Source organism: Lepidochelys kempii, chromosome 28 (assembly GCF_965140265.1).
Source record: "Lepidochelys kempii isolate rLepKem1 chromosome 28, rLepKem1.hap2, whole genome shotgun sequence".
Taxonomy (NCBI): Eukaryota; Metazoa; Chordata; order Testudines; family Cheloniidae; genus Lepidochelys; species Lepidochelys kempii.
In genome coordinates, this window is record NC_133283.1 from 2005773 (window position 1) to 2033563 (window position 27791).

At 46.4% G+C, this 27791-nt stretch overlaps 2 protein-coding genes across 2 annotated transcripts in view; one reads left to right on the forward strand and one right to left on the reverse strand.

Annotated features, from left to right (window-relative positions):
* The window catches only part of LOC140904242 (uncharacterized), a 159769-nt gene that overhangs the window by 91124 nt on the left and 40854 nt on the right, over positions 1-27791 (reverse strand). The gene's annotated exons all lie outside the window — the stretch shown is intronic.
* On the forward strand, positions 695-24851 carry LOC140904243 (uncharacterized). Its single transcript, XM_073326719.1, has 5 exons — positions 695-883; positions 7554-7636; positions 10407-10533; positions 18446-18559; positions 18929-24851. Exons 2-5 carry the CDS (start codon positions 7613-7615, stop codon positions 19879-19881), a joined length of 1218 nt encoding a protein of 405 aa, XP_073182820.1. The 5' UTR covers positions 695-883; positions 7554-7612; the 3' UTR covers positions 19882-24851.

Consider the following 27791-nt stretch of genomic DNA (forward strand, 5'->3'; position numbering starts at 1 on the left):
TTCGGCCCCGCAGCCCAGGGGAGCAGCCGCGGGCAAGCTCCGCCTCTGCGCATGCCCGACTCTCCCCCGCCCCCCGATCTGCGCATGCCCAGAGCCGGGAGACACAAAACCCTCCTCCGGCCCTGGGAGAGGCTCCAACTGCCCCGCGCGAGCTAGGCAGAGCCGCAGCACCCCACGCGCGTTCAGAGCCCGACTCCTAATCCCTCCCGCAACACGTCACTTCCGCTCTCGGGAGAGTCAGGAACTACATCTCCCAGCCTGCCGCGGGGGCGCTTTCACCCTCTCCAGCTCTGGTAAGGCACGGTTTCAGCAGCTGTTACTGCGCATGCTCGGTGCGAGCCCCAACTAGGGGCGGGGCAGCTCCTGGGGGCGGGGCTCGAGCCCAGACTGGGGCGGGGCAGCTCCTGAGGGCGGGGCTCGGACACGGTCCGGGGGCGGGGCAGCTCCTGAGGGCGGGGCTCGGGCACGGTCCGGGGGCGGGGCAGCTCCTGGGGGCGGGGCTCGGGCCCGGCCCGGGGGCGGGGCAGCTCCTGGGGGCGGGGCTCGGGCCCGGCCCGGGGGCGGGGCAGCTCCTGGGGGCGGGGCTCGGGCCCGGCCCGGGGGCGGGGCAGCTCCTGGGGGCGGGGCTCGGGCCCGGCCCGGGGGCGGGGCAGCTCCTGGGGGCGGGGCTCGGGCCCGGCCCGGGGGCGGGGCAGCTCCTGGGGGCGGGGCTCGGGCTCGGGCCCGGGCCAGACGCTGTTGCCTCCGTGTGCCCCGGGAGCCCGGGCTGGGCAGTTGCGGCTCCCCCTGGGGTCCCTGCTGGGGGGGGCCGTCATTAACCCCTCCGTGCCCGGCCGGGGGGGCTCTCTCCAGCTGGGACCAGGCCTTGGGCCGGGGCCTGCAGGTAATTAACCAAGGGCTCGGGGGAGGCTCGGGGCGCACGGACAGGCAGGGAAGCGCCTCTGCACAAGGGGGCCCAGGTCCCCCCGCCCCGGGAACCTGCCCCCTGGTTGTTCCTGCACCTGGGGCCAGGCTCCGAGCTGCGTGCACAGCAGTGACCCCGCTGGCCCCCTGCCCGCGGCTCCAGCCGGGGCTGCCCCAGAGGCGCCGACGGGGGTGGGGGGTTAGGTTCGGAAGGGGGGGGATGACAAATGAGCCAGAGATGGAGGGAGGGGACAGACCGTGTGGGCTGGGGGAGGTGGACCTGTCTCTGGGCAGGCAGGAGGTCACAGGGGGAGAAGAGCGGGGGAGGGGTTAATGACATTCTCTCTGCTTTTGTCACTTCGGTCTCAAAGACTGATTCATTTTTCCTGAATTCTTCCCCTTTTTCCTCTAATGATCAAATACAAGTATCAATATAAAATCCCTTCAGATCTTGGTTGTTTTCTATCATATCATCAAATATTTCTCTTTTGACCTATTTCCTCATCAGTTCTCAAAGATAGATCTAAAATATCCTGTGTGCAGTCTGTAGCAGCCATCGTGGTCCCAGGATATTAGAGGCTGCCCCTCGATTTATATACAAATGTTTGATATTACTCTCCATCCCATTCCTTATGAATCCTACCATGTTGTTAGCTTTTTTGGTGGCAGCTGTGAGAGTGGACTTTTTCACTGAGCTGTCTACAGCAACATGCAGGTCCTTTTCTTGAGTTGTGTAGCCTGATCTTTGGATTATGTATTAATTATATTGATTACTTAAGAATTCCCAGTTATCACTTTGAGGGTTCACAGGTTCTTGTCCCAAGATCTATAGTTGGGAACCCCGATGTGCACAGTTGCAACACTCACTGTAGGAACTATTTTATATTTACAATAGTTTAATAATATAGGTGTCAGAGCCCTGTTAGTCTGTATTCACAAAAAGAAAAAGAGGACTTGTGGCACCTTAGAAACTAACCAATTTATTTGCGCATAAGCTTTAATACTACAGTTAGCAAAGTCACAAACACTGTAACTCAGTAAGATAGAGATAATACAGAATGTACATCTGAACATCCATATACTCGCATCATCCCTTGCAGAACAACCTGAAATGTTAGTCATTATCTTCCTTATCCCCATCACCTTCCTCATCATAATGAGTAGCCATCATCGTGGCACGTTCACAACTTTTATAATATGTTACATTGATGCCACTCAGTCTAATGCATATTCAGTAGGGTTTCTCCTCTGTTCCTTATTTGTATTTCCTCACCCTACCAGTGTTGGGGTGTCCTTCTCCTGGGTTAGTGAGACCATTAATACAACTTAACATATTTGTCTATTAATTGCCATGGTACTTCTGTGGTGACGCATCTGCGGACGTTCTATCCAAAAGCTGGCATTAGCTCATGTTCCTGTGGTTGGCTGGTGTCATCATGGCCCAAATTTCCCCTTAGACACTCTATTTCCAGTTCTCCAAAACTTAGGGATGACCCTTAGGCCGTTTATCTGTGCCAGAGTTCATAGGCCTCAAGCCTTATGCTAACTGCTGAAGCCAATATCTTACTGGATACAAGCCTGTAGATTCCTTGCATTACTGCTGCATAAAATAAATGTTAAAGCTGGATCTATGGGCTACAGTTGATAGTTAATTTATCCCCAAATGTATAAGTAGCTGCAGTTTTTCTCTCGAATGGGCACTGCTTTGCATTTAGAAAGCCAAGGTGGGTGAGGTAAATCTCTGAGCTACACAGAGCTCTTCTTCAGAAGAATATTCTAAAATATCGCAAACTTTTGCCTGGCTTTCTCTCTAGTTAATATTCTCTAAGATTTTTTTCACTCTTTCTAATTATTAAACTTTAACATAAAATATCTTCTGATTTTAACTTTTGCTCAAATTCTTGAATATTGATAGAAAATTTTTGCAGGTTTTCCATTTTCTTTTGATTTGTCAAGTAACGATATGAAATTCACTCAAATTCTACCTCTTTACCTACTATTGGCTATCGATGTAAAATCCCTCACACTTTTCCACTTCCCTTTCTATTTTGTAAAAATTCACCAGATTTCCATCCTTGTCTTTTTAAGGACTGAACATTGATGTCAGCTGTCAGATTTTGCCTTTTTCCATGTAATTATCAAATGTTGGAGCCACTTTATAAGGTTTTCTATAAGGACAAGGTCCAGTTGCGTCTGTACCTGGCTTTTCTGCCCAAGGTCATCTCCCAGTTTCATACGGGTCAATGCATATACTTATCCGTCTTTTGTCCAAAGCCTCATGCGATGGATGAGGCATGCAGGCTGCATACCGTGGATGTCAGATGCGTGCTGGCCTTCTACATAGATAGAATGAAGCTGTTCTGACTGTCAATGCAGTTGTTTGTTGCTGTCGCAAACAGGATGAAGGGTTGCCCAGTGTCTGCCCAGAGAATCTCATCTTGGATCACGGCCTGCATCCATTTCTCTTATGAACATGCCGACTATCATGATGGCTTACTCCACTAGGGCGCAGGCTCATCAGCAGCCTTCCTGGTGCAGGTGCCGATCCAAGAAATCTGTCTGGCTGCAACCTGGTCATCCATCCACACATTTGCATCTCATTACGCTCTTACCCAGCAAGCTTGAGATGACACTGCCTTTGGCAGGGCAATACTGCAAGCTGCAAGACTGTGAACTCCGAGCCTGCCTCCGAGGACACTTCTTGTGAGTCACCTAGAATGGAATCGACCTGAGTAAGCACTCAAAGAAGAAAAACAGTTACCTACCTTTCCTAACTGCTGCTCTTTGAGATGTGTAGCTCATGTCCATTCTATTACCCGCCCTCCTGCCCCTCTATCGGAGTTGTCAGCAAGAAGGAACTGAGCACGCATAGGGCCAACTGCACCTGATATGCCACTGCATGAGCGCGGCACTCCAGGGGGCGCCACAGCTGACCCCACGGGTATCACTAAGGCAATAATCTCCCACGGCCACGCATGTGGGTGCATGCACACCTAGAAGGGCATGGACATGAGCAACCTATCTCGAAGAACAACCGTTATGAAAGTTAGGTAATCGTTTTTTATGACTGCAGCACCCAAAAGAGATGGTGTTTAGGAGGAGTCTCCAATCATTCGGACTCACTGAAGCGCTGTCATGACACAAAGGGGTACTGCCTCCAGAAGGGCCTGTCTCAGAGTAGTGGAGCTGTGGGGATCAGCCTTGCAAAAAGCAAAGCCTAGGAAGTAGCACATAATGAGTAAGTCTACACTGCCTCTGGGAGAGATCCTCCCAGCCTGGGTCTGCACACTTGTGCTGGTGGGCTATATGTAACTGTGTAGATGTTGGAGGTTGGGCTGGAGCTCGGTCTCTCAAAGCAGGGGGAGGCTTGGGAGCCTGAGCGCCATCCTGAGCTGCAATGTCTACACGGCTATTTTTAATGTGCTAGCCTGAGCATCATTAACACAAGTCTGTGGACCCAGGCTGAAAGCCCCACTCCCTGGTGTAGTGCAGACATACCCTAACGGGAGTGGAGCCAGGAGAGCCTCTCTCCCCCATCTCCATCATACCAGCACTTTACCTATGTGAAGCCTCTCTCCTGTCTGGTGATTTACAGAGCCACAGAGGCTCACGATGCAACTAGTCAGATATTAACCCAGGCAGCAACTCACAAGCATTCAATAAAGTCTAAACACATTTTTATAATTCTAATACTTATGTGATAAGCTCCCCCACCCCCTTCATTTCCTTTTATGGACACCCAGCCAGTCAGTTAGCTATAAAGTCCCTCTTGGTAGCTGTTCTCTACTTGCTTTACCTGTAAGGGGTTATAAAGTCCCGCAGGTAAAGGGGAAAAAAGTGGGCACCTGACAAAAAGAGCCAATGGGAAGGCTAGAACTTTTTTAAATGGGGAAGGAAACTTTCCTTTTGTCTGTTGCTCTCCAGGAAAGGGGGGAACAGAGGGCAGTAGCAATGCTGTGTAAAGCTTAAGCCAGGTATGATCATAAATCATCAGATCATGCCTAGAACTACTTATCTGAACTTCAAATGTGTAAGTAGATCAGAATGTTTAGCTGGACATGATCAGGTTTATTTCTTATTTTGGCTTGTGGATCTCCTTTGTGCTAACCCCAGATGCTTTTGTTACTTGTAACCTTTAAGCTGAACCCCCAAGAAAGCTATTTTGGGTGCTTAATTTGTGTAATTGTTTCTTTTGAGATCTAGCAAAAAGCCTGAGTTCCAGATGTACTTTTTTCCCTTTTTGTTTTTAATAAAATTTACCTTTTTTAAGAACAGGATTGGATTTTTGGTGGCCTAAGAGGTTTGATTGTTTGATTAGCTGATAGCCAGAGCTAATTTCCTTTGTTTTCTTTCTCAGCTCTTCCCTGGAGGGGGGTTTAACAATGCTGGTTCGGGTGCGACCCAACTGAGAGTGCCAGTTCAGGACAAATTGCTTAAAGCAGGGCAGTTACAGCCCAAGGCTGGGGTTTATATGCACACCAAACCAGCCAGGCAGAGAGGACTTTGGTTTTACCGCACGGGCTAACCACAAGTCACACAAGCAATTCCCTTAGACACTCCAATTTCCCAGTATGACCACCAGTGCCACTCGTTATGGGGACAAATGGTCATGAAAACCAATACCCCAGCAAAAGAAAAAAGGTTCTCTCGATCCCAAAGGACCAAGCCCCAGACCCAGGTCAATATACAAATCAGATCTTACCCACAAATCACGCTGTTGCCAATCCTTTAGAATCTAAAAACTACAGGTTTATTCATAAAAGGAAAAAGATATAGATGAGAGCTAGAACTGGTTAAATGGAATCAATTACATACAGTAACGGCAAAGTTCTTGGTTCAGGCTTATAGCAGTGATGGAATAAACTGCAGGTTCAAATCAAGTCTCTGGAGAACATCCCCAGCTGGGATGGGTCTTTCAGTCCTTGGTTCAAAGCTTCAGTGCAGCGAAGTCCCTCCAGAGGTATGAAGCAGGATTGAAGACAAGATGGAGGAGCTGCAGCAGCTTTTTACAGTCTCTTGCCATGTGGTCTTTCTTTCTTTGTCTGAAAGACAAGCTGTCCATCCCATGGCCTGGAAAAACCTCAGAGTTCTGTCCATAGGCAGGTCCCTGCACACCTTGCTGAGTCGCAAGGCGTGTCTGCCTTCTCTCAATGGGTCAGTTGTATCGCTGATGGTCCTTAATGGGCCATCAAGCAGGCTAGGCAGAGCTGACACCAACTTGTCTGGGGTGTCACCCAGAAGCTTAGCATAAGTTTGAAATACAGACAGTATAGAGCCAATATTGATAACTTTAACTACAAAAATGATACACACCTACAGATAGCATAATCAGCAAACCATAATCTTGTCTTAGACATCTCATTTGACCCCCTTTATGCAAGATTTGGTGCCACTACAGGACTTTGGTTGGAACAATGATCTGTACGGTCCCAGTTCACGTCAATAACATCATGGGGGGCGTGTGTGTGAAAGGGCTTGAAGGTACCCCACAGGGAGGAATTCCCACATGCTCCTCCCTGGGTTCAAAGGGGTTGGTTTTTTTGCATTTGGGTGGTGGCAGCATTTACCAAGCCAAGGTCAGAGAGAAGAGTAACCGTGGGAGTTTAATACAAGCCTGGAGTGGCCAGTATTAATTTTTGAAATCCTTGCATGCCCCCACTTCTGCACTTGTAGTGACAGAGTGGGGATTCAACCTTGACAACCTATTCTAACAATACTAACACAGGTAAGCCAGACTGATTCCAGCTCTGCATTTGTCCATGTTCAGTTTAGACATGGGGGCTTTTGCAAGAGCTAACACCCCATCTGCCAGTGTCACAGGCAGGATGGGTAGGGATGGTGTCTCTAGCCTCTGTTTGCCAGAAGCTGGGAATGGGTCAGGCTTGACAAAGCAAACACATTTAAGGTCAGGCTTGACAAAGCCCTGGCTGGGATGATTTAACTGGGAATTGGTCCTGCTTTGAGCAGGGGGTTGGACTAGATGACCTTCTGGGGTCCCTTCCAACCCTGATATTCTATGATTCTATGAATGGGTGACAGGGGATGGATCACTTGATGATGACCTGTTCTGTTCATTCCCTCTGAAGCACCTGTCATTGGCCACTGAGCTATATGGACCATTGGTCTGACGCAGTGGGCTATTCTTCTGTTCACAGTCTCTATCAGGAGTATCTACTCATTTGGACTCACTGGGGAGCCACAGAAAGAAACCAGGTGTGCTGAGGCAAGAAGGACCAGTCTTAGAGCCCCCCCGGGTCATGCTTGCCAAAAGCTAAAACTAGTCCCAGCCCTTGAAAGGGGGCACTCCCAGGAGAGACTCTATAAAGGTTGGAGCCAAACAACTTTGTAAACCTGAGACAGCTGCCTTGGGGACAATGACTCAGAATCCCCCAAAGTGACTTATTTGATTCTGCTCTTCTTTAGCCTTTGGTTCAGAGATTCTGTTACTGGGAGGGTTTCACCATGTCTCAGAGGGTTACACCCTGGTGGGAGGGGGCTAGGCCTGTACTGGAATAAGGTCACTCTGTGCTTCACACTGTGGCAGAACCTAGAATGCCCATTAGCAGGGAAAAATCCTAGGGGAAATCGGCTTATGGAATGGACAAAAGCCCCATCTGAATTCTCTCACGTTGCCCTTCTCGCCCTGGCAGGCTACAGAATAACATCCAGGTTTTGCACCAGATCATCCCGTCCTCACAGGGGGAAAGAAATGGCTGCAGTGGAGCTGGCTCAGGTAAGGGATTATCAGGGAGCTGGTGGTGGGCTCTGCTTGAAGGGAGAAGAGCAGTAAATGCATAGGAGGGTGGGAGCTGCTAGAGGTGGTGGAAGGCAAGAAATATCTAGGGAGGAGAAAGGGAGGGGACAGGATGTGGCAAACCTGCTGAGACTTGTGTAATCTGGGGTGTGATGGGTTGTCACCCCCAGGGTGCAGTCTGGCGGGCTTCTAGGAACCGCTGTGCCTTCTAACCCTCAGGCTGGGCTGGCCCTTCTCACACTGCTTTGCTGGAGATTCAGCCAGCCTCTCCAGGCCCTGTTATCACCCAGCATGACAACAAGTGGCATCATACAGCCAACAAAGCTACCTGAGTGCTTTACCTAAGCCACTCAAGGACAGATAGAAGACAACAGCCAATTTCCCAGCTCCCCAGTTTTGCACCCCTGCTGGAGTATAAACCCAGAATTATACCATCTTACACTGCAGAGGGATCTGTGCAATGTAAGCTCATTAATATAGTTTGCCTTCCCTTTGATGTGGGAAAGAGGTGCACAACAAGGTTGTGTTAAGCAAGCTGAGATTTTTTTCCCCCAGACACTTCAATCAAAATACACTGGTTAAGATAAAGCATAAAACAAGTTTATTAACTACCAAAAAATAGATTTTAAGTCATTATAAATGATAGCAAACAGATCAAAGCAGATTACTAAGCAAATAAACAAAAATGCAAACTAAGCCTAACATGCTAGATAGATACGATTTGAATTAGCAATTTCTCACCCTGACTGATGATAGAAGCAGTTCACCAAGTTTATACACAGGCTAGAAATTCCTTTAGCCTGGGACCAGCACTTCCCCCAGTGCAGTCTTTGTTCCAGGAGTTCTCTTGTGTGGGAAATGAGGCCAAGAGATGATGTCACACCCCACCTTATGTAGCTTTTCCATATGGCGGGAGCCCTTTGTTCCAAAGTCCATTCCCAGTCCAGTTTGTGGAAAAATGCAGGTACCAAAATGGAGTCCAGTGTCATGTGGTCTGGTCACATGCCCTTGCATGACTTGCTGAGTCTATCAGAACGAGGAGTAATGGTCTCAAGTTGCAGTGGGGGAGGTTTAGATTGGATATTAGGAAAAACTTTTTCACTAAGAGAGTGGTGAAACACTGGAATGCGTTACCTAGGGAGGTGGTAGAATCTCCTTCCTTAGAGGTTTTTAAGGTCAGGCTTGACAAAGCCCTGGCTGGGATGATTTAACTGGGAATTGGTCCTGCTTTGAGCAGGGGGTTGGACTAGATGACCTTCTGGGGTCCCTTCCAACCCTGATATTCTATGATTCTATGAGTCATAGTAGCCATGACTCATAGTCTGGCTGAAACATTCACAGGAAGGCTAAGCTCTTCCACGGTCCATTGTCTTTGTTGATGAGCCATCAGCACTGTCTGGCTTCTTCATTGTTTGACTAAAAAACTAGAATGATACAAAATGCACATGGCATACATTCAATAGATTAAAAACTGTGATTGTAATGGGGAACCATGGTCGAGTGGATTTATTTCTAGTGGGTTCCCGCAGGGACTGATTCTTGGACCTGTGCTATTTAACAATCACAGCTTTTAATCTATTTAATGTATGCCGTGTTTATTTCGTATCATTCTGGTTTTTTAGTCAAAATATTGTGCTGAACCAAGTCATAGGTCTTACAGAAGTCTAGGTATATTTCATCAATACTATTTGCTGCAACCAAACTTTTGATCTCATCCAATAAGGATATCCAGTTAGTTTGATAGGAGTACTATCAAACTATCCAGTTAGTTTGATATAGTTAGGAGTACTATCAAACTATCCAGTTAGTTTGATAGGGTACTAATTACAGTACCCTCCTTTAATTCTTTATTAATGAAATCCAGTATCAGCTGCTCCATTATCTTGCCCAGTATCGATGTCAGACTGACACTCTTGTAATTAGCTGGGTCATCTCTTTTACACTTTTTAAATATTGGCACAGCATTAGCTTTATTCCAGTCTTCTGGAATTTCCCCAGTGTTCCAAGTCCTAATTAAAATCAACATTATCAGTCCACCACGCTTCTCCACCAGGTCTTTTAAAACTCCTGGATACAAGTTATCTGGACCTGCTGATTTAAACATGTCTAACTTTAATAGCTGCTATTTAATGTTCTCAAGAGTTATTGTTGGAATGGAAAGAGTGTTGTCATCTGTTTTTCTCCAAATCCAGGAGAGGAAATATTTATTGAACACTTTTACCTCTTCTGCATTATTTTTGATAATTCTGCCATTTCCGTCTAGTAATTTACCACTACCATTGTTAGGATTCATTTTGTACATAATATACTTTTAATAATTTCCTTTTTATTTTCATTGGTCATTGATTTCTGATAGCTTCCCTTACCAATTTTTTACAATTCTGACCTTCTAATTTATATTCTTTACTATTGACCTCCCCTTTCTTCCATATATTTTATTTGGAGAGTGTTGGGATTCCTACCAGGGAGCCACCAGCAGGGTGCAGAGACAGCCCCATCTCCTATATCAAGCTCTGGCTAGTAGTTATGTGATTAAATGTGAAGACCCTGCCTCTGTCTGTCAGCTGGGAGACACAAAGATTCTCTCTTTCTACCCTCTGATGCCTCCTGGCTGCTCTAAGCAAGGTGGGATGGGACTCTGTTAACATGTGCCTTCTGGAGCTTCCATTTACCTGGTGCTGTTGTTCCGTGAATAGTGGGGTTGTGACTGGGGCAGCAGGTACTGAGTGTTGGACTTTTGCTCTTTCAGGGGCTGGTGACCTTCGAGGAGGTGGCTGTGTATTTCACGCAGGGGGAATGGGCTCTGCTGGACCCCACTCAGAGAGCCCTCTACAGAGACGTAATGCAGGAGAACTATGAGACGGTGGTCTTTCTGGGTAAGGAGTCCTGTCCCCTGGGTTATTAGAAGCTGTGGGATCTCTAAAGAACCAGAGTAGTAATAACTTTATACCCACTAGAATAATTTTTGGACATATGCCTTTTTGGAGCCGTCAGTCATTTAAAAATTGCATTTAATGTATGGTTATTGGATACATTAATAACTATATTAATAACTAGAGCTTTCATGTCTTCTCATTTTAAGAGGAAAATACGTCACCTGTAGAATTCTAAATTGCGTAAATAGGTGTATGACTCATGCATGGCTTGTGTGATTGTCAGATGAGCGCCTCTTTTGATAGGAGAGCGCATAATGTTGCCATTCAAGAGCCCACAGTTGAAGGGAGAACAGAGCCGTGGGAGGGGAGAAGAAGCGGGGAGTAGCTAATTCTGGGGTGCCAGGACATGGGGAGGGTGTGTGCAGGATTAGAGGTAATAAGGAGCACGGAGGGATGAAGTAGTGAGAGACAAGGAGGGAACACAAGAAGCTCCCAAGGTGCTGGGAGGTGGTGACGGCTGAGAGTAATGGGAAGAAGGGGAGGGGATTGTGGAGGAAGGGCACCCAGGAGGCGGTCTGGGTGGGTCAGTGGGAAGGAGGAGAGGTTTGGGGATCTAGAGCTGTGGGGGATCCGAGGCCTTTAACCCTGACTCCCTGCCCAGGCCTTGTTGCTTTAGAGCAGGGGCGGGCAAACTTTTCGGCCTGAGGGCCACATTGGGTTTCGGAAATTGTATGGAGGGCCAGTTAGGGGAGGTGTTAGGGGGCTTATTCCTTCACCCACTTACTTCCCTGGTCCTTCTCACATGAACAGAGAGCAACAATACCCGAAGTCCAAAGGTGCAAACAATTCGATGTTTATTGGGGTGAACTTCCAGCAAGCATGATTCCAGTTTCCTTCCTTAGTATCCTCCTTCCCAGCTCTGACACCACAGAGCCTTACACCTGTGTCCCTGTTCCCATTCCTACCCTTAGCCAAACATGATTCCAATTTTCTTACCCCCATTCCCTGTTCCCATTTCCCCCTTTAGCAAAACATGATTCCAATTTTCTTACCCCCATTCCCTGTTCCCATCTCACACACCCACATGCCCACCCCCACCCACACCCCATCACTTCCTCATTGACTACAGATTATATAGTAAAACTTGAGTTCTGCTTAGCTATACCTTAACCAATCATTTTCCTGAAATTTAACTAACCAATCCTAACATATTGTAACATGATTATGTAACCAATTATATCCCACCACCTCAATTAGTTTACACCCAGCAAAATTAATTATACAGCAGACAGGAACAATCACAGAACCAGACAGAGATTATACAGACAAACAGCAAAGTGGGAACTATAATGACAAAACAATGCAGAAGTGAGGATTTCACATCCCAGCTATTGATAAGTGAGTTCTTGCCAGACAGGATGCTATCAAACTAAGTTTCCTTTTACATTTTCTAGGCACTTCCCTTTCTCTGGAGGTGATAGGAATACAATCCTGTCCTGATAGTGCCTAACAGCCCAATAGCACCTTATTTCAATGTGACTAGTTTGGAATGTGAGGATGTGACCGTTCGCTTCCCAGCTTATGGCTGCCTCTGCTGCTTAGCCAAAGGCCTGAGCCTAAGCACAGGGCCACAAACTGTCACAGTAAGAGAAGGCCCTTACACCAGCAGACAGTGATTTTGATTCTTTCTTTTATACCTCTATCACTAGCCAAGTGATAAGAATACACCTAAATTCTTAGAGTATAGGCCTTTACAGACAGGCCTGAATATCTATATCCTAACAGGAGGTGGTTGTGGCCAGGCCCCCACCTTCTATCTGCCTCCCCCGGGACTCCTGCCCCATCCACACATCCCCGCTCCCTGTCCCCTGACCCCCCCCCGGCCCTCTGCCCCCTAACTGCGCCCCGCCACTCCATCCAACCCCTTGACCCGTGCCCCATCTAACCACCCCTTCTCCCTGTCCCCTGACTGCCCCCTGCTGCCCCATCCAACCCCCCCTCCTTCCCGACTGCCCCCCTGGGGCCCCTGCTCCATCCAACCACCCCTTCTTCCCGTCCCCTGACTACCCCCTGCCCCCATTCAACCCCCTGTTCCTGCCCTGACCCCTATCCACACCCCCGCCCTCTGACCACCGCACCGAACTCCCCTGCCCTCTATCCAGCCCCCCTCCCCCTTACTGCGCTGCCTGGGCACCGGTGGCTGGCGGCTCTACAGCCGCCCGGCCATGCTGCCGCCGCCACCACACAGCACAGAGACCAGGTCAGGCCGGGCTCTGCAGCTGCCCTGTCCCAGGAGCTCATAGCCCCGCTGCCTAGAGCATTGCGCCTGCGGTGAGGTGAGGCTGTGGGGGAGGCAGGACAGCGTGGGAGGGGCCGGGGGTAGCCTTCCCGGCCAGGAGCTCAGGGGCCAGGCAGGAGGGTCCCGCGGGCTGTAGTTTGCCCACCTCTGCTTTAGAGCCTACACTCCAGTTTTATTTCTGTTCAGATTCACTTCATTATACATCCCCCCCCCCAAATATTATTATTTTAACTCTTGACCTCCCTCTCCCACTCATTACCCCATATAACCTCCCCATCTCTATGCATGGTGACCCTGGCCACCGATCCTGAGTCCTTCCTGCATTCCTCCCTCCCATAGCAGGGCCGCTACCCAGGCACAAATGGGCACTTTGTTGATGCAAAAAGAACAGGAGGACTTGTGGCACCTTAGAGACTAACCAATTTATTTGAGCATAAGCTTTCGTGAGCTACAGCTCACTTCATCAGATGCTGTAGCTCATGAAAGCTCATGCTCAAATAAAGTGGTTAGTCTCTAAGGTGCCACAAGTCCTCCTTTTCTTTTTGCGGATACAGACTAACACGGCTGCTCCTCTGAAACTTTGTTGATGATGTCTCAGGATGCTAGTGTAGCCTGTGTGATTTTTACACCTATACGATTACGTATTGGGGTACAACTCGCCCCTGTACCTGGCTATTCAAAGTTAACTGAGAAGATGAAAAGTGGTGAAACACACAGAATCTTGATTTAATACAGACAGTTATAATTGAAATCATAGGCCAGGATCAATACACTTAACGATTAGACTAAGACAAGTATAGTAAAGAGGGTCTTGCACTGTGCATACTTGCAAGTTATGGACACCATTGGAAACAAAGATCGAGGGGCAAGGGAGACCATCAGAAGGGAGGTCCTGATTCCATTTACACTGTCTTGAGAACCCAACAAAATGAAAAAATGGTTACTAGGAGAGGTATTTTATATGCTTCCTTATGGTAATAGAATGGCTCCTTTACTCTGCTCCTTTACTCTGATTACAATAATGTCAATAGCTGCCCCAACCCATATGTGGCCTTTGGGAAGTCCATAATTAAGCACCAAGCATTAATACTCAAGATTTACATCATTTATATATTAATTCCAATATATGAATACAGTCCAACTGCTGAGATTCTGCATAGCAACCTAATTGCTAAAGCCTGCCCCAAACTTCCTTCTTTCAGAATCCTGTGGCGATATTGCACCTGTTTGTGGTTCCTTGTTAGTCTCTCAAAATGAGGGTGCAAAATATCTGACCTTAGGCCTATTCCGGTAAATCCCAGACTTTTGCATAACTAATCCCACAAAGCCTCAACCTACTGTAACAGGCTCTTAACTATAGCAAGCTTAATAACCCATTTATTTCTGTTCACTTCCTTGCCCCTCCATGCATGTTCCAAACTAATAAGCAACACTCTGATAATGACATTTTACTTCTAACGACTATAAAATTACCCACAAGACCTGAGACTGGGTCATAGATCAAAGGCCATAAAATCAGGTCAGGATCAACAGGAGTGAGAGTTTGAGGAGAGCCTTGTCCCCATATCCCCATCTGCAGCAGCGGAAAGCTGACGAACAAGGTCAGCTCCCAGACTGCTGCGCTGGGCATCACAGCATGGGGAGTAGGTGGCCAGCCCTCTGTGGAGAAAGAAGTGGTTAGGGACTATTTAGAAAAGTTGGACATGCACAAGTCCATGGGGCCGGACGCGTTGCATCCGAGAGTGTTAAAGGAATTGGCGGCTGTGATTGCAGAGCCATTGGCCATTATCTTTGAAAATTCATGGCAAACGAGGGAAGTCCTGGATGACTGGAAAAAGGCTAATGTAGTGCCCATCTTTAAAAAAGGGAAAAAGGAGGATCTGGGAACTACAGGCCAGTCAACCTCACCTCAGTCCCCGGAAAAATCATGGAGCAGGTCTTCAAGGAATCAATCCTGAAGCACTTACACGAGAGGAAAGTGATCAGGAACAGTCAGCATGGATTCACCAAGGGAAGGTCATGCCTGACTAATCTAATCGCCTTCTATGATGAGATTACTGGTTCTGTGGATGAAGGGAAAGCAGTGGATGTATTGTTTCTTGACTTTAGCAAAGCTTTTGACACGGTCTCCCACAGACTAGGGACCGAATGGCTAGGCAGCAGTTCTGCGGAAAAGGACCTACTAGTGGACGAGAAGCTGGATATGAGTCAACAGTGTGCCTTTGTTGCCAAGAAGGCCAATGGCATTTTGGGATGTATAAGTAGGGGCATAGCCAGCAGATCGAGGGACGTGATTGTTCCCCTCTATTCGACATTGGTGGGGCCTCATCTGGAGTACTGTGTCCAGTTTTGGGCCCCGCACTACAAGAAGGATGTGGATAAATTGGAGAGAGTCCAGTGAAGGGCAACAAAAATGGTTAGGGGTCTGGAACAAATGACTTATGAGGAGAGGCTGAGGGAACTGGGATTGTTTAGTCTGCAGAAGAGAAGAATGAGGGGGGATTTGATAGCTGCTTTCAAGTACCTGAAAGGGGGTTCCAAAGCGGATGGAGGCATTTATTCTCAGTGGTAGAAGATGACAGGACAAGGAGTAATGGTCTCAAGTTGCAGTGGGGGAGGTTTAGGTTGGATATTAGGAAAAACTTTTTCACTAGGAGGGTGGTGAAACACTGGAATGCTTTACCTAGGGAGGTGGTAGAATCTCCTTCCTTAGAGGTTTTTAAGGTCAGGCTTGACAGAGCTCTGGCTGGGATGATTTAGTTAGGGATTGGTCCTGCTTTGAGCAGGGGGTTGGACTAAATACCTCCTGAGGTCCCTTCCAACCCTGATATTCTATGATTCTATGAAAGCTGTCTTCCTTCCACGCTCCTTGGATCTCTGAGCCTGACCCTCCTGAGGTTGCGTGGCCCAGTTCTTGTTTCTTACATTCTCCTTTTCTGGAAGAATTAGAGGCTGTTGCTCCTGAATTTTAGTGTTTAATTCCCCAGCCTTTTCCACATTACATATCTCCCTCCCATTACACCTGAGTCACTAGATTTCCTAATTCCCCAAAATGTGCTTTTGTGATGTGTCAGTTCTGGGGTAGTTAAGCCTTTGATTTGCCTTCATGGTCTGCTCAAGGAATGCCCTCTCAGGTATCGGGCCTTTAGCCAGCCCCTCTCTATGGGTAGGGACCCACATGACCAGGGTTGGAGGATTGCAGCTTGTCCTCCACTGTGGTCACTGGACTAACGTCCAGTTCCTGTGCTTTGCTTTCTCTCCAAGGGCTGTGAGCAGTGTGTGTGTGAGATAGAAGTGGGAATTTTGGTGATACTTGTATGATGCCAATTCACACCTCAGTTTCCCTCTATGACTGGTATTGCTATGATCATAAAGAGCAGGAGACATGAGGTGTTTTGTCACGTAGCTGTCATGGGTGATCTGAATGGGTCATTAAGGACTGGCTGGGATCAAACTACATCAGTGGAATACCCGACAGACAAGGGAATAATTGTCACCTGGCCATGGGAGGATCTCCGCTTGGCTGAGTGAAGCATACATGGACTCGTTATGTTTTTGGGAGCAGGAAGAACTGGGCTCGCAGACGCAGGGAGCTCTACTGGAGTGAAGACAAATGGACAGGCACAGTGAAAAGAAATCGAACTGTTTTCAACAGCAGCATGGCTCAAGGGCCTTGGCCGGTATGGACTAAATTGTCGTCTTTGCTTCTCTGTCCTCATCTAAGGACCTTCTAATGCTGTGTTTCAGTTGCCTAATAAACCCTGCTATGTTTTAAAAGTCTGCCCAGTGTCACAGAAAAAGCTTGCTGAGGTGCATTGAAGCGTGAATGAGGAACGGTCTCTGAAGAGGAGTGTCATTCAGCTGGACCTGCTGGCAGAGTTCACAGGTTGAAATAGGAGTCTTGAAGCCAGAGGCTCAGTCTTAGGTGTTGACGCTACATGGCCTATCCTTGTGGAAGAGTGGGACCCCTTGGGGGTCTAGTGCACTCCAGGGGCACCTCCCAAGGACTCTTTAAAAGCTAGGGCATTGCACGGATCCTGTGGATCTATGACAGTGTGCCAGAGGTTAAGTCTTATGGAGAAAAGATATAAAACAAGCAAAGGATCTAAATGCGTATTTACCATGGCCCCCTCATCAGTCCTTGTGGGGATCCCTGATCAGTTCCAAAGTGTATTAAGGAGTTACCTCTTGGTTTTCAGGTCATGTCAGTTTGTATCCCAAAGAAATCCTCCTCAGTCAGCTCAGACTCAGCTGTTTCTCCCCAAAAAGTCTGTCTGTTTTCTTCAGTCTCCTGAAAGACGTATAATCAGTCACTGCCCCTTTTGGCATGGGGCAAAGCTTAAGAAGCAGGAGATCTGCATAACTAGCCTTGAGATCTGGCATTCATCACCCCTTAGTGATACCAGATTGTATAGGAAACCCATCCCTCAACCCTCCCTGGTTGCTTTCAAGGGCTGGCTCAAATATACAGATAACAGTCATAACTAGGGCCAGTGTTTGCTGGCAATTAAAATAGAGAAATTTCAGATTTTCAAAGCTGTATGTTTTGGAAATTTCAGATATGCATTGTATTAATACAAGAAATACATATTGACAAACATGAACAATATGTAATCCTTTACTGCATGAAAGTGCATTGTGGGGAGGGGACAGGAGCCAGCTGTCTGGGGGAGGTAGGGCCCAGACACTGGGCATTGAGAGCCTAGAGCCAGCTGTGTGCTGGGGAGAAGGGGCATGAACCAGCTGTGTGCAGAGGAGAGATGCTGTGGACACAGCCGAGAGCAGGTGCGAGCGCCGTTTGCTCTGCGGCATGATGAGGGAGCCCGGCGTCCCCCTGCCAAGTGCCCTCCCTGCCCAGGGGAAACTCCACAGTGGTTTTGCTGAGCCCAGACTTGTATGGAGGAGGGAAGAAATTGGCAGCAAGTCTCAACTTCAGCCAGCCCCCAGCCTCTGCCTTGCGCCCTGTGGAAAAGTCAGGTGTCTTTAGGCAGAAATTGGGGCAGGAGGGTCATGACCCTGTGTGCCCTACCCACACATCACCTCTGCTCTGCACCCTGGGGATGAGTCAGGTGTCTCTGGGCAGAAATCTGGGGGTTGTGACCCTGCATGCCCCACCCACCCTCTGTTCAGCAATTACGGATGTGAAGGGTGATTCCAGAAATGAAGAGTAACTTCGGAAAAAAATGCAGTCATAACGGCAATTTCTAGAAAACACTGGCCCTAGTTGTAACATTAAATACGGTAGTCTCAAGATGGATGCCTGTGTTCATCAGATCTGTCACTCTGCCTTCACATAGTTCACTCGGCTGGTGGGTTCTACCCCTTCCCCCATTCTGTGTCTGTCTTGTCTATTTAGATTGTAAATTCTTCAGGGCATGGGCCATCTACTATTCTGTGTTTGTATGGTGCCTTCCACAATGGGGACCCACTCTTATTTGGCCCTTAGGCACTAAGGTAATGAATATGATTTATAATAATAACTCTCCTGCCACTCTGAGCTGGCCTTGGGATGTTATAGCTTAAAAATGAGCTGGGTTAAAACCATGGAATGTTCTTTGTGACAAATATCCCACAAATTCCACTGACCTCCCTTGTTTTCTTTGTCTTGAGCAGGGTTTCTAGTTTCCAAACCTGATGTGATCTCACAGCTGGAACGAGGGGAAGAGCTGTGGGTCCCAGATCTCCAGGGATCTGAGAAAGAAGTGCTCCCAAGAGCTGCCTGCACAGGTAAGGAATTGGTTAAACCAATTCAAAAATTGTCCTTGAATTCAGGAAACATTTGGGATGCCCTACAAAGCCCTTGTGAGCTCTTCGAGTTTAGGATTGTTCCCAGCAGGTGTGGAATCATAATGGCAGAAGTCACTCATGGTTTCCCACCTATCCTAACAGACAACTGGCAGCAGGTCCCTCCCCGATCTCGCGTTCGCCTGAGTTTTATGGTGAGATGCGGACCAAAACTGACCCCTTCCTCTCTCCTCTGGGGAAGGGTTTGGGGAAAATCAGCTCCTGATAGGCTTGATCTCTCCCGCAAATATTTTGGTTTGTTCATCCCTTTTTCCATTCCTCTCTCTGAGATTTCTTTTCTCTCCGGCACAGGAAGTGACCTATGTCTGGATCCTCTCTCTCTCCCATCGGGTGATGGGAAGGTGAGTGAGAACGAGGAGAAACCCTGGCAGGAAGATGCTGAGCAAAGAGAAGCACATGGGATCTTATCAGGAAAATCCAAAGGGAATGTTTCTGGAAGTTGTGCGCTCCCAGAAAAAGCAAAAGCCTGTAAGAGTCAGCACAGCCCAGAGGAAAACTTCAGTAGCCACTCAGACCTTATTAAATGTGAGAGAATTAACTTGGAAGAGACATGCTACACATGCCATGTGTGTGGGAAAAGCTTCAATGTGAACTCTGACCTTCTCACACATCAGAGAATCCACAGAGGAGAGAAACCCTACACGTGCTCTGAGTGTGGGAAAAGCTTCAGTTATAACTCACACCTTATTATACATCAGAGAATCCACACCGGAGAGACACCCTACACATGCTCTGAGTGTGGGAAAAGCTTCAGTCAGAGCTCAAACCTTATCACACATTACAGAATCCACACTGGCATGTCACCCTACAGATGTTCTGAGTGTGGGAAAAGCTTCAGTCATAGCTCAGCCCTTATTAGACACCAGGGAATCCACACCGCAGGGAGACCCTACACATGCTCTGAGTGTGGGAAAACCTTCAGGCTTAGCTCAGCCCTTACCATACATTGGAAAATCCACAGTGGAGAGACACCCTACACATGCAATAACTGCGGGAAAAGCTTCAGTCATAGCTCAGCCCTTATTAGACACCGGAGAATCCACACGGGTGAGATGCCCTACACGTGCTCTGAGTGTAGGAAACCTTTCAGGCACAGCTCAGCCCTTACCATACATTGGAGAATCCACAGTGGAGAGAGACCCTACACATGCAATAACTGTGGGAAAAGCTTCAGGCATAGCTCAGCCCTTATTAGACATCAGAAAATCCACATGGGCGAGAACTGTAACAAATGCCTTGACTAGGGCTGGCCAAAGTGTTTTTTTTGTTGTTTTTAAATCGCATTGCTAATTCCCACATAGCGATCTTTGCACCATCTTCACTGTAGTCTCTCAGCTCCCCCAGATGAGTTGCCTGCTTCTGCCTTTTGCAGCTCACCCTTCTTTCAGGTCCTGTGATCTTTTCTATCAACTCCTTTCCTTTTGAGTCATAAGAGTGTGTGTCCATCCAGCCAGGAATGTTCATCAGCTCCAGAGAGATGGTTTGATCCCAACAAGCTACACTGAGGCAAAAACTACTTGTGCCTTACATCCGCTAGGACTGTACATGGTGTTGGTTGCACAAGTTAGTGATCTTGGTGTAAAAAGACAATTATAGTTGTAGTGCAGATACAGCCCAGGTGCAGTGGTTGGCATTAGCTTTCCCCTTGGCCTGACCTAAACTCCATCACTTTTCCTCGTCTAAAAACAAACCCTGAGCATCCCAGTTATACTGTTCCCCCATTTCAAAGCAATTGTTAGTCATAAGGTTCCCCCTTTGGGAATAAATTCTTTCATTCCCAGTTGCTCTGATGTTGCTTCTAGTTGTGCTGGAGAGCAGATATTTTTACTACCATTTTCCTCATTTAAAATATATTGAACTATAACAAAGAGCAGGAACAGGGCAGGGATAGGGAAAAATGTCATTTCACCCTCTGTAACAACAGAAGAATATAGGGTAAATCAGGGATTTCCTTATACCCCATCACCATCCCAATCTCCCTGTTGTTCAATTGGTTAGGTCAATATTTTTTCTAAAGGGCTGGGAAGAGGATTCCCTAGTAAGTGACTTGTAACTAAGCAAAATACCCATGCATCTGGCTCCCAAAGCAGTTGTGACCCAGGCCCTGCAGGAGATGGCTCCTGAAGATAGCTCCTTCCTAATCAGGTGCATGTTGCCTATTATTTGGGAAATGCAATCCCTAGCTAGGTAGAGATGGGGAAAATGGAAATGACATTTCTGTTCTGCTCACCCCTGGGAGATGCTGCAAATGTGTAGAAAATGAAATCCGTGTGGAATGTGATAGAGCTGCAGAAAGATACCTATTGTTAATAGATACCTGACATTTGGTGTCTTACAGGGATTCTAAGACGCACCTGAATTTAGTCCCTAATTTAAATCTGTGCCACCAGATTAAAGAAATAAAAGGGCATATTTGGGGGAGTTATACCTCACTATCGCTACTGATTTGTTGTGTGATTGGTGAAGAATTCTACGCCAGAGAAGTGTAAAATTACTCCAAGTAAGGTCAAAGATTTGACAAGAACTCAGGTAGAAATTGCAGGTACGAGTGGTTGATTTTCACCCCAGAGATGGACGCTATGGTGACCTGTGGCCCAGGTAAACTATTTTTAGAATGCTTCTCCCTAGTTAAGTGGCATTGCTCATGGTCCTAAAGGATGCCATGATTAAATTAGAAACAATTGTCCTTTACCGTTTGGATCCAAAGTTTCATGAAGCACAGAGAGAAACAGCTGATTCCTTCAGAGCCATTCCATGCCTATGGGTCCCAATCTGGCTGCCTTGTTGGACAAGAAGCACTTTCATGCTGCGCAAATGAGGGAATATATCAGATTCCAAGTTCAGACTGCAGGATACATAAATGCTGAGTCCTGACTCTGTGGTTTGGTCTCTTAGGCTACATCTACACTACAGCCGGGATCGACGCTTTGAGATCCATCCACCAGTTGTTTTAGCAGGTCTAGTGAAGACCCACCAAATCAACAGCAGATCGCTCTCAGGTTGACCCCTGTAATCTACCCCCAACTAGAAAAGTAAGGTAAGTCGACAGGAGAGTTTCTCCTGTTGACTCCCTGCGGTGTAGATCCCATGGTAACTCAACCTAAGGTACGTCAACTCCAGCTACATTAGTCACATAGTTAGAGTTGCGTAGCATAGGTCGACTTTCTGCAGGAGTGTGGACATAACCTAAATTTTGCTCTTCAATATAATGCATTTGTATCATTTCTCCTCCTCCTGCTACTTTGAAAGATTAGAAAGTGTGAAAATAGAGCACAGGTGGTTTTTCTGATGATGCAACCTTCCCACATAGTGTGAGACCCCTTTCCACCCACACTTCTGGGAGAAGAGCAGGGGAGAAATGAATTCACAGAAATGGAAGGCTCCTAGGTTATTGTAGAATGTGACTTCACAAAAAGCTCACTGTGTGAAAATGGGAATTAAGAGAAAACTGCCCTATAGGTTTATATTTTGTAATCTTTGAATAAATTATCAGCGACAATGAAATTAAACATGAAGTTAATTAGTGTAAAGCAGGAGGCTGATTATGTGATAACCTGAATTATATTGTAACACTGAAAGTTTTCTTCTAGTTCTCTCCCTACCCCCTCCTACTATATAGGAAATGGTGGCTAATCCTGAAAAGTAAAACCTCACTCCAAAGGAATTAGAGTGGGGGAATATGTGAGAGAAATAGCATGTACGAGAACAGAGACCCAGTATAGACTGTAATTATTTCTATTTCAAATGGAATTTATTTGATAAACTTTAAAATAAATTTTCTGTTAAGAGGAAAATTGCTTGAGACAAGATGTGTAACCTTTTATGCAGTTAGAGGGTAACAGCCACAAAGTTCCCCAATTCACTTGTTTACTAAGCAAAAACACATCGGGCAGGAGATGTCAGATTTTAAAATGGTGATGGATGCATGATGATTTATTTTTGCAGCCAGTTATTTTTATGGGTGCTGAGGCCCCTTTTCGTTTTGAGGAGCCCAGCTGTTCGAGCCCAGCTGTTTAACCCTCAGGTCTGGCCATGGAAACCTCCCCATAACTGGCCTTATGTTTCTTTCGTGTTTGATACCTTTGGGGTTTGCACATCCACACTACATGCAGATTATGACAGCAGATATTTTGAGAAAACTGCTGGGTTAAGCGGGGCTTTTTCAAACTGACATTGGCCCAAACTCTGCCTCACTTCAACTGGAGTGGGAGACGTCTGTATCAAAGGAGTGGTTCACTCCTGATTTGCCCAGAGACCTTGGGGGAGGTGTGGTAAACTTGAATGTACAACAATAAAGTTAAAGATAAGGGTGGAAGTCCTTCAGCTTTCCAATCAACAAGCCTGTTGTGTTCATTCCCTCTGACGCATCTGGCACTGGTCACTCTCAGGCAGCACACTGGGCTAGATGGACCATTGGTCTGACCTAGTATGACCAGTCTTGCGTTCCTAAGTTATGGAAGTCATCTAAGAGAGATTGACTGCCAGGATCCCAGGACTGATCCCATCTGGGGAATGAAGCACAAGGTCGACAAGCTATGCAGCCTTCAGTAGTCTCCCTGTACCTGAAAAGCCAGCTAGCCTGAAGTGCTGGACCATCTGTGCCATTACCTGGTTCCTCAGCTGCAGCTATGGTTCCTACTCCATGTGAATCCAAAGACAAAGAGTTGCAGAGATCCAACCCCTTGTAATCTTTGAAATTTATTTTCCTTTTTCTATTTTTGTCTGTTTTTTTTAATGAACGTGGATCCTTCCAAGCCTTCCTATTAGATTGGGGTGTAACTGCGGCTCAGTTGGGGTGTGTGTGTGTGAACACCTCTGAAAACTACACAGGGAAGATGCTAAGAAGAATAGTTCCCCAAATCTTAATAGCCTTAAAACTCTGCCCTATGAAATGACTGCATGCATGCTCCTTTACCTATGGAAGCATTCCAAGGAATTGAGCTGTCTGATATGTATTGTTCAGCAAGAGCTGTTTGAACTTCTTTAACTAATGTTTCAATAAGGTCTGTATCTGTGTTTTGGGGTGAGAGGGCGATGAGAAGTATTAGCTACACAAGAGTGAAATCTAATCTTATTAGCTTTGAGATTTGGGGCTAAATGTAAGCAATAATTTGGTTTCGGTATTGAAATATTCAGCTGGCTAAATCTGGAATGCACTGCCTGGGTAAAAAATCTCTGATTGGGGTTTCGGCATCACTAAATACGCACTTGCCCCCTTAGGTTGCTGGTTTAGGATTTATAAGGGCTGATTTTCTGCTGTATTAATCTGATGGTTTGGCTAAATTGATGACTTGATTCCAGTGCAATATCCTTGTTAACTCATTGATTTACTGATTTGACCTGAACTTTATCATTTTTTATTAATGTTTTATCATTTATCATCACTTTATCATTTGTTTAACCTTTAGTTAGCTGAGTAGTATTTATAATCATTTATACTGATGTGTATTCTTGGTTTTATTTGTTCATGTTAATAAAACATGTGTGATGCTCTGTACCTCGGGGAAACACCCAGCACCCCCATGTTCATCCTTGTAAAATGATTGTGTGGTATCCAATGCAAAGTTTGTCATGTTGGGTGTCTTCGAAAGGCTTATGATGCACTGAGCATGGTTGTTATAGTGATGTTATAGTAATTGTTACAGTAATGTTATAGTAAGCTTATAGGTTAAAATTTCATGTATATAGTTAGGAGGCTGAAAATGTATCCTCATGGCTTAAAGCAAGCCCAGGCAAAAACAGAGAGGCAGTTCACACCTCATCAGGGCATGGATGGGACAAACCCAGACCAGCCTCACAGGAACAATGGACACTGGCTTAGGCAGCAACAAAAGAATCTGTTAGACACTTGAGGGAGTCATCCCCTTCCTTTGATCAGTTTGGAACTGTGATGAGGTAATGGTCACCTGACTCTGAAAGCATGGGACAAGGGGCAAAGCCAAGAGGAAAGAAAGGACATGATAAAAGGGAGAGACATTTTTGCCATGCTCACTCTCTTCTGCCTACATCTACAGACACCACCACCAAGGGACTGAAATGCTGATCAGAGGGGAGAGCCTGGCTGAAAAGTAACCAGTCAGCCTATGGTGAGAAGTATCTAAGTTTTTAAGGACACTGAAAGTGTTAAGATCAGCTGTTGTGTTTTTATTTCATTTGACCAAATCTGACTTGTTATGCTTTGACTTATAATCACTTAAAATCTATCTTTATAGTTAATAAATTTTGTGGTTTTTTTATTCTACCTGAGGCAGTGTGTTTGGTATGAAGTGTGTCAGAGGCTCTCCTTGGGATAACAAGCCTGGTACGTATCAATTTCTTTGTTAAATTGACAAACTCATATAAGCTTCCAGCATCCAGCGGACACAACTGGACACTGCAAGAGGGAGGTTCCTAGGGTTGTGTCTGGAACCGGAGATATTGGCTAGTGTAATTCGCTTGCAAGTAGCTGGGAGCAGTTTACATGCCAGAGGCTGTGCATGACCAGCCCAGGAGGGGGGATTCTCACAGCAGAGCAGGGTCAGGCTGGCTCCCAGAGTCAAGGATTGGAGAGACCTAGAAGATCACCAGTCCAGATAACACCAGAGGGGAACGTCACAACATTTAACTGGGATATTGTGTCATTTATTTCAGTAAGCAACAGGGGCTGGAACTGTGGAGAATCTGAGTGGAGATCAGCTACTCCACATCTGAGCCTTATCAGATTCCTCTGAATTAACACTTTGTTTCCCAAAGTGGAGCAATGGGGGGGCATCTCTCTTAGCTCCAGCTGTAGCTGGGTGGGGAGTGAGAGCTCAGACGATCACAAGGGAAAATAAGCTTCCCTACCCAGACTTTTAGGAATTTGGGGAGGGGGTGCAGTGTGTCTGAGTGAGGAGAGATCAGTGAAGTGAGGCTGATCTGAGTAGGGGTCAGGGGTCTTGCTCTGCACTCACTGTCATGGCCATGCCCAATCCTTACTCCAGTCTGGTTTGCCCAGGGGTTGTGCTTCGTCAGACCAAGACAGGGTTGGAGGTCTGGTTGGAAGGACTGTAAAAGGTAGTGAACAGCTTGTAGGTTTCAGCCAGCAGGGTTTTGGCAGAGTAAATGTGTGTGTGTTAATGGGACAATGCTGAAAGAGGACAGGATGAAGGTGGTGCGGACAACTGCAACTGTGTCTCCTGCTTTTCAGAAGTTTGAGTTTTGCAGATGTAGAGATTCTGCAAAGAGCTGTTATTGCACCAGCCAACCTTAACTCTGCATTAAGGAAGTGTTTTGTCATTTAATTAATACTGCCCCCTCAGTATTAACTGGGCGGTGAGGCTGACTCCAGAGCTAAATGCTTAGAAAGAAAACAATGAAAATATCCACTGTCCGTGACTCATTTAAAACAAATCATGCCCCACCTGTCTACACAGGCAATGCTGAGAGGAAACAAAGCCAAGTGACTCAGGGCCATTCCCTCAGGGGGGAAGTTTAATCACTTCCATTCTCTGTATCTTTACTATAAGGGAAAGAACAAGAAAAGCAAATTGAGTTCAGAGAGAAAGTGGCAGATTTCTTTTCTCTCCAAGGCCCTGAGAGTAAACCCTGTTCTCCACATGACCCTTTTCTTTATATTTAACTCCTCCCCATTAGGTGGGATTACTGCTCGTAACCAACACTAGTTCTACTCCCTTCAGCGTCTCAAGTGGTTAAGATTAGATGACTAATGTCCGTCCTTTCCCCTTCAACCTGCCTCAGATAGAGATAAGGAAGTTCTCCCTCACCAGGTGCCCTAGCCATGTGTCTGTGTGTCCATACACCATCTGTCCTTCCACTGGCAATCTTCTCAGATCACTGGAGAGAGAAGAGAGCTTAGTGCCTGTAACCATGCCTTAGAGGGCCACAGCTGAGAAAGCAGTTTGTCCTGAATTTGGCAGAGAAATAGGGCAGATACACCCCCAAGACTGGTACCTAATACCCCATAGGATATACCAAACCAGCAACAAAAGGAAACTTCTGCTTCACCACACCGACTAACAAGAAGTCATAAAAGCAGTTTCCTTAGGCATTCCAGTCCTTGTATTACCACCAAAAACACGAGACCATGAAATGAAGTGAGTGGTTCCTTAAAATAAGAGGTTCTTCTGATCCCAAAGGACCAGCCACACACCCAGGTCAATGTATAATTTTATTTATTTAAATAAATATATATATTATATATATTTATTTATTTGTATAACTTTTGATATTTCCCAAAAATCATGCTGATGCCAATCCTTTAGTATCTAAATTCTAAAGGTTTATTTTTGAAAAGAAAGAAAGAGAAAGAAAGGTGAGAATTAAAATTGGTTAAAGGAATCAAATACATACACTAATTGCAAAGTTCTTGGTTCAGACTTATAGCAGTGATGGAATAAACTGCTGGTTTGATAAGTCTCTGGTTGCTTCCAAATCACTGGAAGGTCCTCAGTCTCTTGGTTAGAATGATCCCATTAGTATAAGTCCGTAGTCCAGAGGTTTGAGCAGGAAAGAGGCTGGAGTAGGATAGAGACACAGTGGAGATGTTTCCAGGCCTCTTATAGCTTCTGCCATGTGGAGGGAAATCCATTGTTTCAAAGTCCTCTGCACAGCTAGAGGAAAATCACAGGTGAAAGATGGGAGCTTGGAGTCACATGGGCAAGTTCCCTGACCATGCCTGACTTTCCTCAGTCCTTGCAGGACGCCATTACCTATACTTCAGATGGAACATTCACAGAAAAGTCTGTTCAGTTTAGATGAGGTATCCCATGGTCCATTGTGAGTTGTGTCCTTTTCATGGGCCACTCAATTTGAACAGTCCCTCCAAGATGTGCTGGCTAACTACCTTGTGGGCGTTACCCCAGAAGCAAACATTTGAAATCCCGGTTTAGAGCCAATACTTATAACTTCAAATACAAAAACGATACATACATCCAGATAGCATAATCAATCATAACCTTTTCATAGATGCCAAGACTTGTTGGAAATATATAACAGTGGTTGCAACAATGGTCTATATTTTCATATTTTAATCAGATAACATGAAAAGAATATTGTTGTGATTTTTAGTGTAAAGGACCATCTATCATAGTGCTTGAGGAGTACATACTTGATAGTCGGTTGGTGACATCTAATTATAGAAAGATTAAAGGAATTGGCACCTGAAATTGCAAGC

Excerpts from the sequence above, each read along its gene's own strand:
- LOC140904243 (XM_073326719.1), top strand. The coding sequence starts at position 7,613 with ATGGCTGCAGTGGAGCTGGCTCAG. Across the intron at positions 7,637-10,406 it reads CTGCAGTGGAGCTGGCTCAG|GGGCTGGTGACCTTCGAGGA; the intron begins GTAAGGGATTAT and ends TTGCTCTTTCAG. Across the intron at positions 10,534-18,445 it reads TGAGACGGTGGTCTTTCTGG|GGTTTCTAGTTTCCAAACCT; the intron begins GTAAGGAGTCCT and ends TGTCTTGAGCAG.